Genomic DNA, 16,413 nt, shown 5'->3' with positions numbered 1-16,413 from the left:
ACCTTCAAAAGCAAACAAAACCATAAACAACAATGCAGATACCTTCTCTGTTGTCATTTTTAATGCCTTAAACCACTCAGAGGGGGTAAGTGTCAGACCACATGATTGACATTTGGCTTTAGAAACACCCTTTTTCGGCTGTTTTCATGGCAAATAATAACATTGAGTGATAAATCTGCCTGTTAAAAGTCAGCAGGGTGAGGTTTTTGTTGAAAACACTTCTTTTGCATGTACAGAACAAGAGATAAGAGGTATCACTTTGTCCACAATGGGGCGCCAAAATTGATATAAATCAAAAGTTCCTCACACCAGCTTTAATTTTTATCATCTGTCCCTTGTAGCTGACATTAGGTCTTGATAAGTCACAGAATTTAATTACATTATTTCATGGTCTGTGTATTTCTGTTAAGATTTTTTATTTATTTTGTATTATTTATTTATTTATTTATTTATTTATTTATTTATTTATTTATTTATTTATTTATTTTATTTATTGCACATATAAAAGTACAAAACAAACATTGCATGTTCAATAACATGAGCCAATATATAACAGATAAAATTCAATAATAAAATTAACCACTAACATGTTATGTGCAGGAGGAGCCAAAAAAACCCCTATCAGGCTTGTCAAGTGGCCCTCCATAGAAAATAACCAACACAAAGACAAAGTATGAATGTAGAAACAGAATATCTACATACAAAACAAAAAAAGATTTATACGAGAGATTCATATCTAAAACAATGATGAAAAGAAAAGAAAGGAAAGTTAAAGAACAAACAAAACACAAAAGAACAGAATATTTGTTTATAAGTTAGGAAAGTGACATTAAAACACTTATATAGTGGGAACACATCAGAACATTAACATATAATTTCAAAATGCATATTCAACCCTTGAAAGTCACCAGTGTGCATTTATGGGCATGTGTGTGTGACTGTGTGAGTGTGTGAATGCATGTTTGCTTGGTGTGTGTGCATTTGTGAGTGTATGTGTGCGTGTGTGTGCATGTAAAATCCTCTCAGCCTTATTCAGCCCTCTGCTTCCTGGAGTACAGAAATTGGTTAAACACAGATGTATTTAGTCCTGCTGTCCACTACAAAGGACACTGAATAAAATTTGTGTTTTGAAAGGGTTAAAATTACTGTACATTTGTGAAATCTTACTAAATTAAGGGTAAGACTCTTACATTGAAGAATCAATTTGATTATTTGCAAGAGAAACATGATATTTGCAACAAAAAGAAAAAGATCCCTCGCCTCCTTTGGTGCCATGAAATGTGAAAGTTGAGTTTGCAGCCATTTTGAAAAGAATTTATGTGCTCTGTTGGCCACACCCCCACAAGTGAGACATCATTAGAAGGCCCAGGATGTCTTCTTCACAGAACAGTGGGGTTTTTACAGACTGCATACATGGTGCTTAACTTAGCTGGCTAAAATGCATGTCCTCCACAGAGGACAAAATTAATTGCCGGGTCTCAGGAAGTTTTTAAACTTTGTTTTGCTTTACAATGGAAGTGTTTTCTTGATTTTTTCCCCCCACTGAAATCCTTGAAACAGGAGAATAATTTATTTATCCATTAATTAAATACATGTGTATTTTTTATAAACATATGTTTTATTGATTTTCTACATTTTACAGGGTATGTACAGAATGTATCAAAATATATAGAAAACACTCAATGCTCCCTCCCCCGCCCCCAGAAAAGTGGCTGAATTTTAAACACACATAGAAAACATCAAATAAAATAATGTTACTAAAAAATATAAGATACGTTTTTTATACTGAAAGCACTAATTATAAATTAAAACTAAATAAAAGTAATGCACGAATTGTCAGAGTACATTTTTAAATAATTCCAGTAATAACCTTACAGTAAATCAAAATATGTAAAACAAAAATATTAATAATAATAATAATCTTGAGTAAAATATATTAAAATATTCTAAACATAAATATACTGGCACATTGAATTTATCATTCACACATTCGCACATCTTCAGTGTCAGAATTTTGATACAATTCAAAAATGTCTCCCAGATATCAATAAACTCAGAAGCCTGATTGTTCACAACATAGGTACGTTTTTGTAGAGCCAAATTTGCTGTTATTTCTTTCAACCAGCAACCAAGAGAGGGGCAACACATATCTTTCCAATATAATGCTATTTAACGCCTTGCCTGTAACGAACAAAGGTCCACTAATATTTTTGTTTTAATAACTTTTTGTGCGCTACAGACCAAAGGATGATGTTGCCATAAAAGCGAATAGCAGGCAATTTGAATATGTTTTCTTATATGCTAGTATGCTTGACATATCAAATGGATGTAGACTACTGCTTTGATTACATTTATGTCTCCCATCAAAAATATTTTTTCTTCTTTGGTGCTGAATTTGAGGTGTGATATAAGCTCTTTGAAAGTGGTGTGAAAACATCACTAAACCTGCCCCACTTGGTCCTTTCAAAAGTAGAGCCACTGCACCAAGTTGACTTCTACCGCCATCAAGTGTAAATTATTTGGTATTGTAGGTTTCAACAGTATTCAAAGCTCTGGTTTGTCCTTTTGTCTGTATGTAATATTTGCCGGTGGTAAACAGTAACAAAGTAGATTTACTTGAGTACTGTACTTAAGTACATTTTTTGATTATCTGTACTTTACTTGAGTATTATTTTTGGGGGTACTTATTACTGTTACTCCACTACATTCAGAAGGAAATTATTGTACTTTTTACTCCACTGCATTTCTATCAGTGCTCTAGTTACTCTCCACATTTTCTTTGAAGTCAGTTCATGAATTTCCTTCTCTTTTCTGAAATCTGATCCCTAAGACAGTAAAATGTGTTTGTGTAGTTCTGTTTGTCTCAGTGGTTTAGTCGTACCTGTATATCGTGCGTCTCCACGGTTGAACGTGGAGAAAACATAGAGCAAATTTCAGTCAGATCAGGCAGTTCATTTAGAGGTGGTAATGATGGCTATAATTATACATCTGAGCACACATGGCCATATTTTCAGCCCGTGTTAGAGGTTTTTGTAATGAAGAATGATACTTATTGTTTGAAATGTTCTCCTTGTTTCCCACTCTGCTCAAACATACAAACATTCACTGTCCAACCTGAGAAAGCGTGTTGAGCTACGTAACATTTGTTTAACTCCAGATGAACATTTCAAACTAAGTTGTCTGTACTTGGAGTAACTTAGTTGCTGTTTTTATTCCATGGTAGAGTTTTAGAGATTTCAATTAATGGTTTCTAAATAAACATAATGTAACAGAATGTACTCTTATGTATTCTTGACTGCCATCATGCTTTGTGAAAATACAATGTTTTGAGATATTTTAAAAGTACTTTGAATGCTTAAGTATTTTTAAAAGCAAGTACTTCAGGACTTTAAAGCTGGGGTTGGTAATCAGATTTAGATACACTTTTTGTCATACCTACTGGTTAAAATGATCTTTATGTCCTGATGGCAATCATTACATGATGTGTTCCTAAAAAAGAGTGAAAAAAAGCTGCCATCTACAGCCGGAGCAAACCTGGGAAAACACTAACCAATCACCGATTTTTGGCTCCCCAAATTTTAAACCAATCAAATCCCGTCCAGCCGTTCTGCCCTCCTCCTGCGCATACATTTCCCCGGCGTGCACTCCTCCGAGTCCCCGTCTCCTGCCTCTACTTCCCCTGACTCTACTCACTGCCCCTCTCGCTCGACCTCGGGCCTGTCCCCTCTGACCTGATGAGGTGCTTTGCTCAGGACTGTAGTCCGGATCAGAGTCTAAAAAGCTCTAACCAACAAGCAGAATAATTAATGACGTTCAGTAAGTCCTACAGAAAATGTATATTTATTGTAGCGTCCGTCCGGACGATGTAGTGATGACGAGCCGATTCCTGAACCCGTTGAGCTTTAATAACCGGTCACTGTCGGCCGTGATCACGACAACCAACAAAGCAACAATCAATGTTTGAATGAATGAAAAACTTCTCCTCTCCTCTCTCCCACTCGCACTCTCTACACCTCTCCTGATGCCTTCACTGACCGTCAACACTGTAGGAATTAAGAACATCTACACTGAACACGTTTAACAAACAGTAGAGCTGTTACAGTTTTATATGTATTATAACTTTTCTCCTGATATCGTGTCACCAGTACAACTGGATAATGCTAGCATGATAGTTGTGAGTACTAACAGCAGCCATGTTTGTTTGTGTTTTTAACTTTCACTATGATAATGTTTTGGTGAGGACCGGTTTTGAATCAGTCACGATTATATGGTCGAGAATCAGCGGCGCTCGTGCATGTGAGCGGGGGGGCGTCGTTTTGGAGGAGCTCCGAGGGAGGAGGGGAGGAGACGGAGTCATGAGGAAAAGCTACATTCAAATTCATGCTGGTTTTCCGAGACTACCAACCCTAGCTTTCACTGTATACCAAAAATCTGTGCTTATTTACACACAAATGAAAATGGTAATGTAGATGATGATGGCTTGCTTCTTTGCACCAGATAACTCCTCCTGGTTTAAAGGGAGCTGTCACCACTCCTATGTGTTGAAGTCAGATCAGTGTTGTTGGTCTATGTAGTCATGTTAACAACAAGATGCGATACTGAGAAAGGTCTCTGAAGAACAACGACAGCAATACAACCATTATTAGGGCCTAAGCACCAAGCAGTGCAGGGACCCTATTGAAATCGGTCCTTTTTATTTTTCTTCATGCCTGATAGGGTATCATGCCTGATACCCTGTTTTTGGTTGGCTTAGCTAAATGGCTCAGTGACACCACCTAAAGAATTTCAAAAGTTCAGTTTCCACCGCACGTTTGACCTCTACTTGTGAAACTTGTGTACATTTCACAAAACACAAATACATTTCAAAAAACACAAATACATTTCAAAAACACAAATACATTTCACAAAACACAAATACATTTCACAAAACAAAAATACATTTCACAAAACAAAAATACATTTCACGAAACCGGAAAGGGTAGGACCATGGAACTTGTTTGTGATTGGCTAAACCCAAGTCTGTCCGGCATCAGTCATTTATCATTTCCTAGTTACACTGGATACTGCAATAGCAGAGCCACTGCAAAATTTCAAGTGTTTACTAGGATGGAAGAGGAGCTTGAGTTGCTAGCGCAATACTTCAACAAGGGACATACTGTACATATAGTGTGATCCAAACAATTGTCCAGGTCCCAGCAGCTCTGATGATGTTGCCCTCCTAATGACATTCAATGAAGAATATCCGCCCCTTATCTGCAGTCCGAGGTCTTTTAAGCGTGATTTAGGGGTTCCAATTGATATGTGTATTTCATGATACGAGGAGAGCATTTCAAGAATCACACTATATGTACAGTATGTCCCTTGTTGAAGTATTGCGCAATCAACTCAAGCTCCTCTTTCATCCTAGTAAACACTTGAAATTTTGCGCTGGCTCTGTTTAGCCAATCACAAACAAGTACCATGGTCCTACCCTTTCCGAGTTTGTGAAATGTACTTGTGGTCTGTGAAAGGTTTTTGTGTTTTGTGAAATTTATTTTTGTTCTGTGAAATGTACTAGTGTTCTGTGAAATGTACTAGTGTTCTGTGAAATGTACTAGTGTTCTGTGAAATGTACTAGTGTTCTGTGAAATGTACTAGTGTTCTGTGAAATGTATTTTGTGCTTTTGAAATATTTATTACTATTTGCCTTCAGGACCGCTGTACTAAAAGGCAGTAAGCGCTGCATGACAAATCTCAGTGGGCAACTTTTGAATTAACAGTATGCTTTCACTTCATGCTGTGTCCAAAGACATGATAATTCAGAGCAATTTTTCTGCTCTTTGTCTAAAAAATATAAAAATAAAAATATGTCAACACCAATAGCTGCAGACCCCTCAAGTGCTGCTTGGAGTATTACGCAAGAGCATAATGGTAAGTATTACTCCAGGTAAACAATAATGCTATTTCTGTATTTGGTCTATGCAGAACAATCAAAACTTTAAGCTGTATTAGTGACATATAAGTTACATTTCTTGTTATTTTTAAAAAATCTAAGTACCAAATCATTCTTTCCTCTGCCTTGTGCTTTTCCACACTGATCAATTGTGATGTTCCCAAAATGAATATACATTAAATAGATGTTTTTAAATGTAAATACACGTTAAAGCTGTTACTTATTGGATGCAACATCGGGACTGTATAAATACTCAGTGTTGTCTATATTTTATCAATAAAGTTTCACTGTTGAGGGGGAAGGCATTGTCCAGTAAGACAAAGGACAGCATAGTTCTTAAAACTCATCCCCTGCAAAGCCTTTTTTCTGCTTGCTGTCTAATGCAGGGCAAAGTGAATTTAATTTGTCATGAGTAAGCAAGAAAAAAAGGTACCAAGGATGGGATTTGTGCCCTCTCTTTTGACCTTATTCTCAGTGTCATATATCTTTGACCTTCACTGCTGAAGACAAACTCCTATATAGCAAATTATAAAAGGCCTTCATAGTGTACACTGGCAAAGTAAACATTTGATAATACGTCTGGAGGCCACAGGGACCTTACAAAGGTTTGTGTGACCTAATAGTTTGACTTGTCAATACATTTTAATGTCACACAGTCATCCAATTCAGTTACCAAACACATGTTTTATCTTCTGACCTAAACAAATGACCTTTTGAACTTACAAAAAGGCTTTCACAACATCCTCTTGACTGATTAACAAAACATTAAAAGTTAATCTCAGGAGTGGTTCCTGAATAGATGGTTGGCTGTGATTGGTGGTGATTCAACATCAGAGGTGGGGTTCCCTTTTAACATCATGCTAAATGGCATTATAAATCAAGCATTACAAGTTGTACTCTGTGGCTATCAATACCAGACTGCTGTTTAACCATGGCGAAGCGATGGAGTGTCACATCTTCTTTGGTTCTAGCACTGCTAGGATGCTTAGTTTGGACAGGGGCAGCTACTCAGGATTCATGGCAGAAGCCCACACCATCAGTGTCAAAGGTCGCTCCTCGTCCGCAGACACAACAGGTCTATCAACTTCCTCCAAAGGGTCCTCAATATCCTCAAGCGCCACAGGTCGAGGCGCCACAACTTCCTCAAGCTCCTCAACTTCCACAGGCTCCAAAATACCCTCAGATGCCTCAAGCTCCACAACAGCCTCAGGCTTCAAAATACCCTCAGATCCAAGCGCCTCAACAGCGTCAGACTCCTCAATACTCTCAGACTCCCCAGGTCCAGGCTCCACAACAGCCTCAGGCTTCAAAATACCCTCAGACGCCTCAAGCACCACAACAGCCTCAGGCTCAAAAATACCCTCAGATCCAGGCTCCTCAACAGCGTCAGACTCCTCAATACTCTCAAACTCCACAGGTCCAGGCTCCACAACAGCCTCAGGCTCCAAAATACCCTCAGACACCTCAAGCTCCACAACAGCCTCAGGCTCCTAAGTACCATCAGACGCCTCAAGCTCCACAACAGCCTCAGGCTCCCAAATACCCTCAATACCCTCAAACTCCACAGGTCCAGGCTCCACAACAGCCTCAGGCTCCTAAGTATCATCAGACGCCTCAAGCTCCACAACAGCCTCAGGCTCCTAGGTACCATCAGACGCCTCAAGCTCCACAACAGCCTCAGGCTCCTAAGTACCATCAGACGCCTCAAGCTCCACAACAGCCTCAGGCTCCTAAGTACCCTCAGACGCCTCAAGCTCCACAACAGCCTCAGGCTCCAAAATACCCTCAATACTCTCAAACTCCACAGGTTCAGGCTCCACAACAGCCTCAGGCTCCTAAGTACCATCAGACGCCTCAAGCTCCTCAACAGCCCCAGGCTCCTAAGTACCATCAGACGCCTCAAGCTCCACAACAGCCTCAGGCTCCTAAGTACCCTCAGACACCTCAAGCTCTACAACAGCCTCAGGCTCCTAAGTACCATCAGACGCCTCAAGCTCCACAACAGCCTCAGGCTCCTAAGTACCATCAGACGCCTCAAGCTCCACAACAGCCTCAGGCTCCTAAGTACCATCAGACGCCTCAAGCTCCACAACAGCCTCAGGCTCCTAAGTACCCTCAGACGCCTCAAGCTCCACAACAGCCTCAGGCTCCAAAATACCCTCAATACTCTCAAACTCCACAGGTTCAGGCTCCACAACAGCCTCAGGCTCCTAAGTACCATCAGACGCCTCAAGCTCCTCAACAGCCCCAGGCTCCTAAATATACTCAAACTCTGCAGATCCAGGCTCCTCAACAGCCCCAGGCTCCAACATACCGTGAAAGACCACACGTTCAACCTGTCTCTGCTTCATGGTATCCTCAAAACCCTCAAGCACCTCAGTTTACTGGAAGTCCTAGAGGATTTCCTGATTTTCAGTCAGGGCTGCAGGATCCTAAACCACAGCAACCATATGGTCAACAGCAACCATCTGAGCAACAGCAACCACCTCAACCATCTCAACCATCTCAACCACATCAAGGATATAAACCGTCTCAACCATCTCAACCACATCAAGGATATGAACCATCTCAACCACATCAAGCATATCAACCATCTCAACCACATCAAGCATATCAACCATCTCAACCACATCAAGCATATCAACCATCTCAACCACATCAAGCATATCAACCATCTCAACCACAGCAACCATCTCAACCATATAAACCATCTCAAGCACAGCAACCATCTCAACCACATCAAGCATATCAACCATCTCAACCACAGCAACCATCTCAACCATATAAACCATCTCAAGCACAGCAACCATCTCAACCACATCAAGCATATCAACCATCTCAACCACAGCAACCATCTCAACCATATAAACCATCTCAACCACAGCAACCATCTCAACCACATCAAGCATATCAGCCGCAGCAACCCCATCAACCACAGCAATCACAACAGAGTTGTGAGGTGGCAGACAGTCAGAAAGTCCCTTGTGGTGGTCCTGGTATCTCTGCTGCTGCTTGCGGAGCCATTAGCTGCTGCTTTGATGGTCGACAGTGCCACTTTGGAAAAGCAGGTAGGTTATTTGAAAGATTGTTTTTCTTCTAATGTTTTGGACAAATGTTGTAAATACTTCAATGTCTCATTCAAGGGTAACACAAGTGCTTTACTTTACTAGTAAAATCGTCCAGGTATAACATTGCCACTGTACTAAGACTTTTTTTTGCTTTAAACACAACATATCATCAAGAATTGCCTGTAATGCTGTTTGTTCAAAAACAAGCTGCAGAGACTTCAGTAGTAAAGTAAATATATTACTTGGTTTAGCATCCTTCAATATAATAAATGACATTAAAACTATCATTCCGCTGAGTTTAAGCTGCAAACTTTTTGGTGATAGTTAAAGAATGTTTGAGACAGCATGCCAAATTACAATGGCGACAATCAGCCTCATCCATCCATCAATCCATTATTTGAACTTAATCCCAATTATCAGCCTGTTTAAACTTTCATTATAAGTCCCTCAGTATGTAAACTTAAATATCAAGTTGATGCTGAAATAACTGCTTGAATGACTTAGCATCAACGTTTACTTTGGTAAATAATGTCTAATCTTTCCACTTTCTGTTTTCTGCCACCAGTGACTGTCCAGTGTACCAAAGATGCCCAGTTCATTGTGGTAGTGGCCAAAGATGCCACTCTGCCTAACATTGATCTTGAGACAATCTCACTGTTGGAAACAGGTCAGGGCTGTTCACATGTTGACTCTAATTCTGGCTTTGCCATCTACCAATTTCCCGTCACTGCCTGTGGCTCTGTTGTCACGGTGAGACCTGTATTTTTTCTTTACTTTCCAATCTGATCATATGCTTCTGGAGGCTGTGCTCTCACCTGTATTTTATTTTTGACCTTTTGAAGGAGGAGCCTGGTGTCATAATCTATGAGAACAGGATGTCCTCCTCATATGAAGTTGGAGTTGGGCCTCTTGGAGCCATTACCAGGGACAGCTATTATGAGTAAATTACCTTTCATTTTAAAGAGGTTTCCAGAGTTCAATCAAATGTTCAGATCCAAAAACATAATGCAAGTTCTTGTTTTCAGGTTGCTCTTCCAGTGTAGGTACACTGGCACATCTGTTGAAACCTTAGTTGTACAAGTATTTCCATTAGACAATCCTCCTCTACCAGTTGCTGCTCTAGGACCAATCAGAGTACACCTGAGGCTGGCTAATGGACAATGCTACACCAAGGGTTGTAATGAAGGTATGTGTGTGTGTGTGTGTGTGTGTGTGTGTGTGTGTGTGTGTGTGTGTGTGTGTGTGTGTGTGTGTGTGTGAGTGTGTGTGTGTGTGTGTGTGTGTAGGTGTGTGTGTGTGTGTGTGTGTGTGTGTTTGTGTGTGTGTGTGTGTGTGTGTGTGTGTGTGTGTGTGTGTGTGTGTGTGTGTGTGTGTGTGTGTGTGGCAGTGTTGTTTGTCTATCATTTCATAATGCCGGCTGTCATAATAACTGGTATCTCTGCTCTCACAGCGGACGTGGCCTACAGCTCTTACTATACAGACGCAGACTACCCTGTGACCAAAGTGCTGAGGGACCCTGTGTACGTGGAGGTTCATCTTCATGGCAAGACTGATCCCAACCTCGCCCTCACCCTTGGGCGCTGTTGGACAACCACAAGCCCCAACCCTCACAATCTGCCCCAGTGGGATATTCTGATAGACGGGTAACTTCAGAATCAATTGTTTTATATTGTCCTGCTTGTAAAAAATAGTGTTGGATAACTATGAATTGCAGTTCTTCATGTATCTCATGCCATGACATCTGAGTAAAGAAATTCAAAACACTCACTGCCATATACATTTTGATTTTCTTGTCATTGCTTAAATTCGTTTTGTCTCTGCCCAGGTGTCCATACAGAGATGATCGCTACTTGTCATCACTGGTTCCTGTGGGCCCCTCCTCTGGTTTGGACTTCCCAAGTCATCACAGGCGATTTGTTTTCAAAATGTTTACCTTTGTGAACCCCAATTCAATGGAACCCATGAGGGAACAGGTAGTCAATATATATCCACTCATGAGAAATCGATGAAACATATTAGCTCGGCTAACTCTGTTTCTCTTCTTCAGGTCTACATTCACTGCAGTACAGCGGTTTGCTCTACTGCTACCGGCCACTCCTGTGAACCATCATGCTACAGAAAAAGTAAGCGTTTAATTAACAATTTGCAGAATTCCGAAGCAGCATGTACCGAAATCTGACCTCATTTGTATGATTGTGTGTCTGTAGAGAGAGATGTCGACGCTGTGGCCCAGGAGACAGCTGAACCAAAGGTTGTGGTTTCTGTCGGACCTGTGATCATTGCCGCTCCTGAGCAATAAACGCCACAGAGTTAAGACCAATAACATGGATGAGAACATGATGTGAAAGAATAGGAACATTACTTAACCCCCTTTTTTAGTTATTTGTGGTATGTACATTTTGTTACATTTGCAAAAGACTAGTGTTTAAGTTGTGACAAAGCTTCTTCAACGTTCTGTAGTCAAATTTTTCTTATCCTCAGTAAATTTAGTCTCTGTTCATCTTTGTTTGCAAAGAATTGATTAAACTGTACTATCTGAGGCTGTATTAAGTGGTCCAATTGTATATTATTCCAATTCATTAAAAGTTGTTTGTTGTTCTTTTGTACATAAAGAAGTAAACAAAAGATTACAAAAACATCTCAATTTTATTCAAAAATCAACAGCATGAAAATAATCATAAAATAGTCAAATCAACTCTTGTATTGACACAGTCTAAGAAAAAAAATAGCTATTTTAAAATGTATTCCTTTATGTTCTCAAATCAATGATTCAATAGATATGGACTATTAAAATCAACGATGAACATTGATAGTAATGTAAAATAATTTCCAAAATAATAAATGAATTAAACTGGAGAGGTCATTAGTCATTTTTTTAATATTAGCAAATGTATTTTTAATGAGTTGTATGTGTACAGCAGCAATGTGATTGCAATATTAGAAGGAAATCATATTTACAGTCATATGTACACTGCCAGAGGACTTGAGGTGAGCAAGTGTAATATAACCACATGCAACCTACATCTGAAAATACAACTCAAAGAAAGAAATCTGCTTTAATTTACAGAGTCAAAAGTATTATAATAGAGGACTTTTTATTTCGCTTTGTTGTTTAAAAAAATGCAACTGTATTCACAAGGCACACAGTGTGTGTGAAATATATTAGAAGTAATTAGTTATAATTGGTCAGATTCATAATGTAACAAAAAGTGTAATAGTGTAAAAGTTATTCCCAGAAATAGCATTAGCAATATCTGTAACATTGAATGTTTTATTATTGCTACCTCAATAAAAAACATTTAAACCAAAAAAATAAAAATAATAAAAAAAGAAAGAAATAGCATTAGCTCAGCAGAACTAAATCAAAGATACTCAATCACGCCTTAATGTACTGCCCGGTACTGCCCAGCTCTGATTCTGTCATGCAAAGAAAGCACCTTTTTTTCTCTTTTTTTGTATTCAGCATATATGGGGAAACTCCAGGATTTGTTCTGACATCACATGATCCCAGCACACCTCTTTAATACTCAGGGATGGTTGCTCATAGTCACAAGTTAATTTTCCTAAATGGTCCCAGAAATAAAGTTTACTTCTGTATCACTACAGTTTAAATGAATAAAACACATTTTCAATCAACAATTTTCTTACAGGACTTGACATTTTCCTTAACACATGTCATCACTGACATTTTAAGAATGGTATACTTGGTGGGCCAGTTCAGCACAGTTAGTATAGTAGTCCTCCAAAACCTATTGGTAGCTTTTTAGCAGAACTCCCAGAATTTTCATCCACTCTTGTTTTAAATTATGACAGAGTTGTTTTATGTGGGGATTTTAATATTCAATAATATTCATGTTGATGACCCGAATAATCTTTATGCAGCAGATTTTCACCACGTCAACTTTGAACAGCATGTGAACGGACAAACACATAATCGTGGTCATACTCTCGACATTGTTTTTACCCTGGGCATGACAATAGCTTCCATATCATCACTTGATTTTACTATATCTGACCACAAATGTATCGTTTTTAACTGTGATTCACCAGCCATAGACACTGTTCCACCCCACTCACTGTGCTCTCGCATCTTCAACGAACATAGTGCCGCAAAATTCTGCCAAGTATTTGAAAGCCAATGCCCTCACTCACCCGTACATTCACCTACCAATGACTTAACTGACCTTTTTAACTCTACGTGTTTGTCCTTTTTAAATATCATTGCACCTCTTAAAGTAAGGTCTAAGTCAGCCAAAAGGAAGCAGCCCTGGATTGATGAAAATATCCGTAACAATAAAAGGAACTGCAGGAGGGCAGAGCGCAAATGGAAGAAAACTGGCTTACAAGTACACTACAACATCATGAAAGACCTTTTATCTCAATACAACACCTTGGTTAAGAATGGGAGAGCACAGTATTTCTCTGAATTGATTTTAACTCATCAACACAACCCTCGGTTTTTATTTAAAACGGTCGATCAACTTGTAAATCCAGAACCCCCTCCTGCCCCAGTTTTTAGTAACACTGACTGTAAGAAGTTTTTATCATATTTTACTGAGAAAGTGGATTTTATCAGAGCCTCGATCACTCCTGATTTTAATTATTCTGACGCCCCTATGACGGTTTTAATCCCTTTTATCAGTTTTATCCAGTTACTTTGGTTGAACTTTTAGAAATGGTATCACATATGAGAGTGTCCTCCAGCCTTCTTGATGTGATGCCTACACGGTTTTTACTGAAAGTGATGGATTCTGTGGGGCCTTGGCTGCTTTCCATTTTTAATAGCTCCCTGTCCAACGGTTGTGTCCCTGATGATTTTAAAAATGCCTGTGTCCATCCTTTGTTAAAAAAACCTGGACTCCCAGAGGAAAATTGTACTGCTCAAGGCTTTCTCTTCTAAGTCTCCAGAGACAAAATTGAGATTCTCACTTCAGCCTCATTCAAGTTTCAAATTGTTCTCATTGGTTTCTCATTAGTTTCTCCTAAAATTCACTAGGAGAAATAGTTGAGACCATGACATGAGTCTTATTTGAGATTTAAATGAGAGATCTCATGAGAGAGGACTGTAGCCTCTGTATTTGGGATGCTTAGACTGCTAGGCCACCAGCGCCCAAAATAATCCACCCCTTTAATTGTAACAATCTGGCTAAATCTGGTCGGCCCTTTTGCGGCCCATATTTTAAATAAATGGTCTGTCATGCCTGGGATGAAATCTCTATCTTTTGCAATTTCTCTCAAATCCACAAAATCTTTGTGAAGTTGTTTTGTTCCAAACAGACTTGTAAAGGAAGGACCATATTGTGAAGTCAAAGAAGAGATTATTTCACATCTAAATAGCTGATCTTGAAGTGGTTCAAATGTTTTAATGAGAATTGTAAGTTTGTGGACAATTACATTGAAAAATTTAATTTTGCAGGGCACTATACATGTTCATGAAAAGATGAGCTCAGGCTCTTTCTTTGCTCCATCTGAGCTCACCTTGAGACACAAAAACTGAGTCTGACAAAAACAAATGGATGAGGTTAGATTGAGAAAGTTGAGATAGCTCCCTGATTTCTCCACCTGAGCTCAAAAGGAGTCACAGCACTTGAGAAATACCTGAGTACCATTTCAAATTCTGACCAGGTCTCCTTTTGAACTGAAAGGGAGACTAAGCTTTTTACAACTTTTTTTTCTGGAGGCAAGAATGAGAAACAGGAGACATAAGCTATAGTCTCATTTTGCTTTCAAACAGATCTCATTGTTGTCTAGGAGACAGAAATGAAACACTTTTGAGATCTCCTCTCTAAATTTATTTTCCTATGGGCTGGATCCTTCCCTTCCCGAGAATTACAGGCCCATTTCTAAGTTACCTTTTATTTCAAAGATTTTAGAAAGATTAGTGTCAAAACAACTCCTCTCTGTGCTGGAAAATAACAAGACTTTTGAAAAATTCCAGTCTGGCTTTCGCAAGCATCACAGCACAGAGACAGCACTACTTAAAGTCAGTAATGACCTTTTAATGGCTGCCGATCAAGGCATGTGCTCAGTCCTTGTGCTCCTGGATCTGAGCGCAGCCTTTGACAATATAGACCACAACATTTTATTGGACAGATTAGAGCATTGGTTAGGGGTTTCTGGTACGGTTTTAGAATGGTTCAATTCTTATTTTAATAATAGAAGGTTCTGTGTGTCTGTAAATAATTATGTTTCTGGTTTTACTGAGGTGATGTATGGTGTTCCTCAGGGGTCGGTTTTGGGTACGATTTTATTTTCCTTGTATATGCTCCCTCTGGGGCACATCATAAGCAAGCATGGTGTTTTATTTCATTTTTATGCAGATGATTTACAGTTATACCTGCCCATCAGACACACAGACCCTGGCATGCTGAGTTCACTGAATAATTGCTTGTCAGAAATAAAGAGCTGGATGTCAAGAAACTTTTTTACAATTAAACTCAAACAAGACAGAGATAATTTTAATCGGACCACCACACATGACCAAGCAGTTACTGCCATCTGCTGGTCAAATGGCGAATCACATAAAACCTGTTGCAAAGGATCTTGGCATCTGGTTTGACAGCAATTTAACATTTAAACATCATGTCACAAAACTTGTACAGTCGTGTTTTTACCACCTCAGAAACATTTCTAAAATTCGGTCCGTTTTAACCTTTAAAGACACTGAGATGATTTTACATGCTTTTATCTCCTCACGCCTGGACTATTGTAACAGTCTTTTTTAGCAGCCTGAACAACAAATCCCTGGATCGTCTCCAGACTGTACAGAACTCAGCTGCCAGGGTTTTAACCAGAACCAGAAAATTCGACCACATCTCTCCGGTTTTAGCTCCCTGTATGTTTTAGAATTGATTTTAAGATTTTACTGATTACTTTTAAAGCCCTGCATGGGCTTGCTCCGAGCTATATAGCAGACCTTTTAATGAGCCGACACGTACATTGAGATCCTCGGGCAGAGGTTTACTGTTCATTCCAAACACTAAAATGAAAACAAAAGGGGACAGAGCATTTGCAGTAAGGGGTCCGACACTCTGGAACCTTCTGCCCGAGGAGATCAGGTCTGCTGAGTCAGTGAGCTCTGTCTTCTTAAAACGTACTTTTATCGAAGAGCCTTCCCGGATTTTATCTGAATTTATTTGACTTTATTTTATTTTAACCATCTTAAGAAATATATTTTGAAAGAATTTTATTCCTTTAGAGTTCTTTTAAGGGAATTTTATGTCTTTTAAAATATGTTTTATTTCTTTATCTTGAATTATGTGTTTTTATGATCTGCCTGTTTTATTTTGCTGCCTATGTAAAGCACTTTGTAACCTGTTTTTGAAAGTTGCTCTACAAATAAAATAAATAAATAAATAAATAAATAAATAAATAGACGGCAAATAGACGGAGGGAAAGTTCTCTTCACATTAT

General features: G+C 39.0%; 1 protein-coding gene across 1 annotated transcript; it reads left to right on the top strand.

Moving 5' to 3' along the window:
- The first annotated feature begins 6,520 nt into the window (after positions 1-6,520).
- On the top strand, positions 6,521-11,546 carry LOC117813978 (glutenin, high molecular weight subunit PW212-like). Its single transcript, XM_034685062.1, has 8 exons — positions 6,521-9,000; positions 9,566-9,750; positions 9,843-9,940; positions 10,026-10,186; positions 10,451-10,643; positions 10,826-10,973; positions 11,048-11,123; positions 11,208-11,546. Exons 1-8 carry the CDS (start codon positions 6,864-6,866, stop codon positions 11,297-11,299), a joined length of 3,090 nt encoding a protein of 1,029 aa, XP_034540953.1. The 5' UTR covers positions 6,521-6,863; the 3' UTR covers positions 11,300-11,546.
- The last annotated feature ends 4,867 nt before the right edge of the window (positions 11,547-16,413 follow it).

Source organism: Notolabrus celidotus, chromosome 6, assembly GCF_009762535.1.
Source record: "Notolabrus celidotus isolate fNotCel1 chromosome 6, fNotCel1.pri, whole genome shotgun sequence".
Taxonomy (NCBI): Eukaryota; Metazoa; Chordata; class Actinopteri; order Labriformes; family Labridae; genus Notolabrus; species Notolabrus celidotus.
Note: the sequence above shows the minus strand (reverse complement) of the source record. Positions and strands in the feature narration are given on the sequence as shown.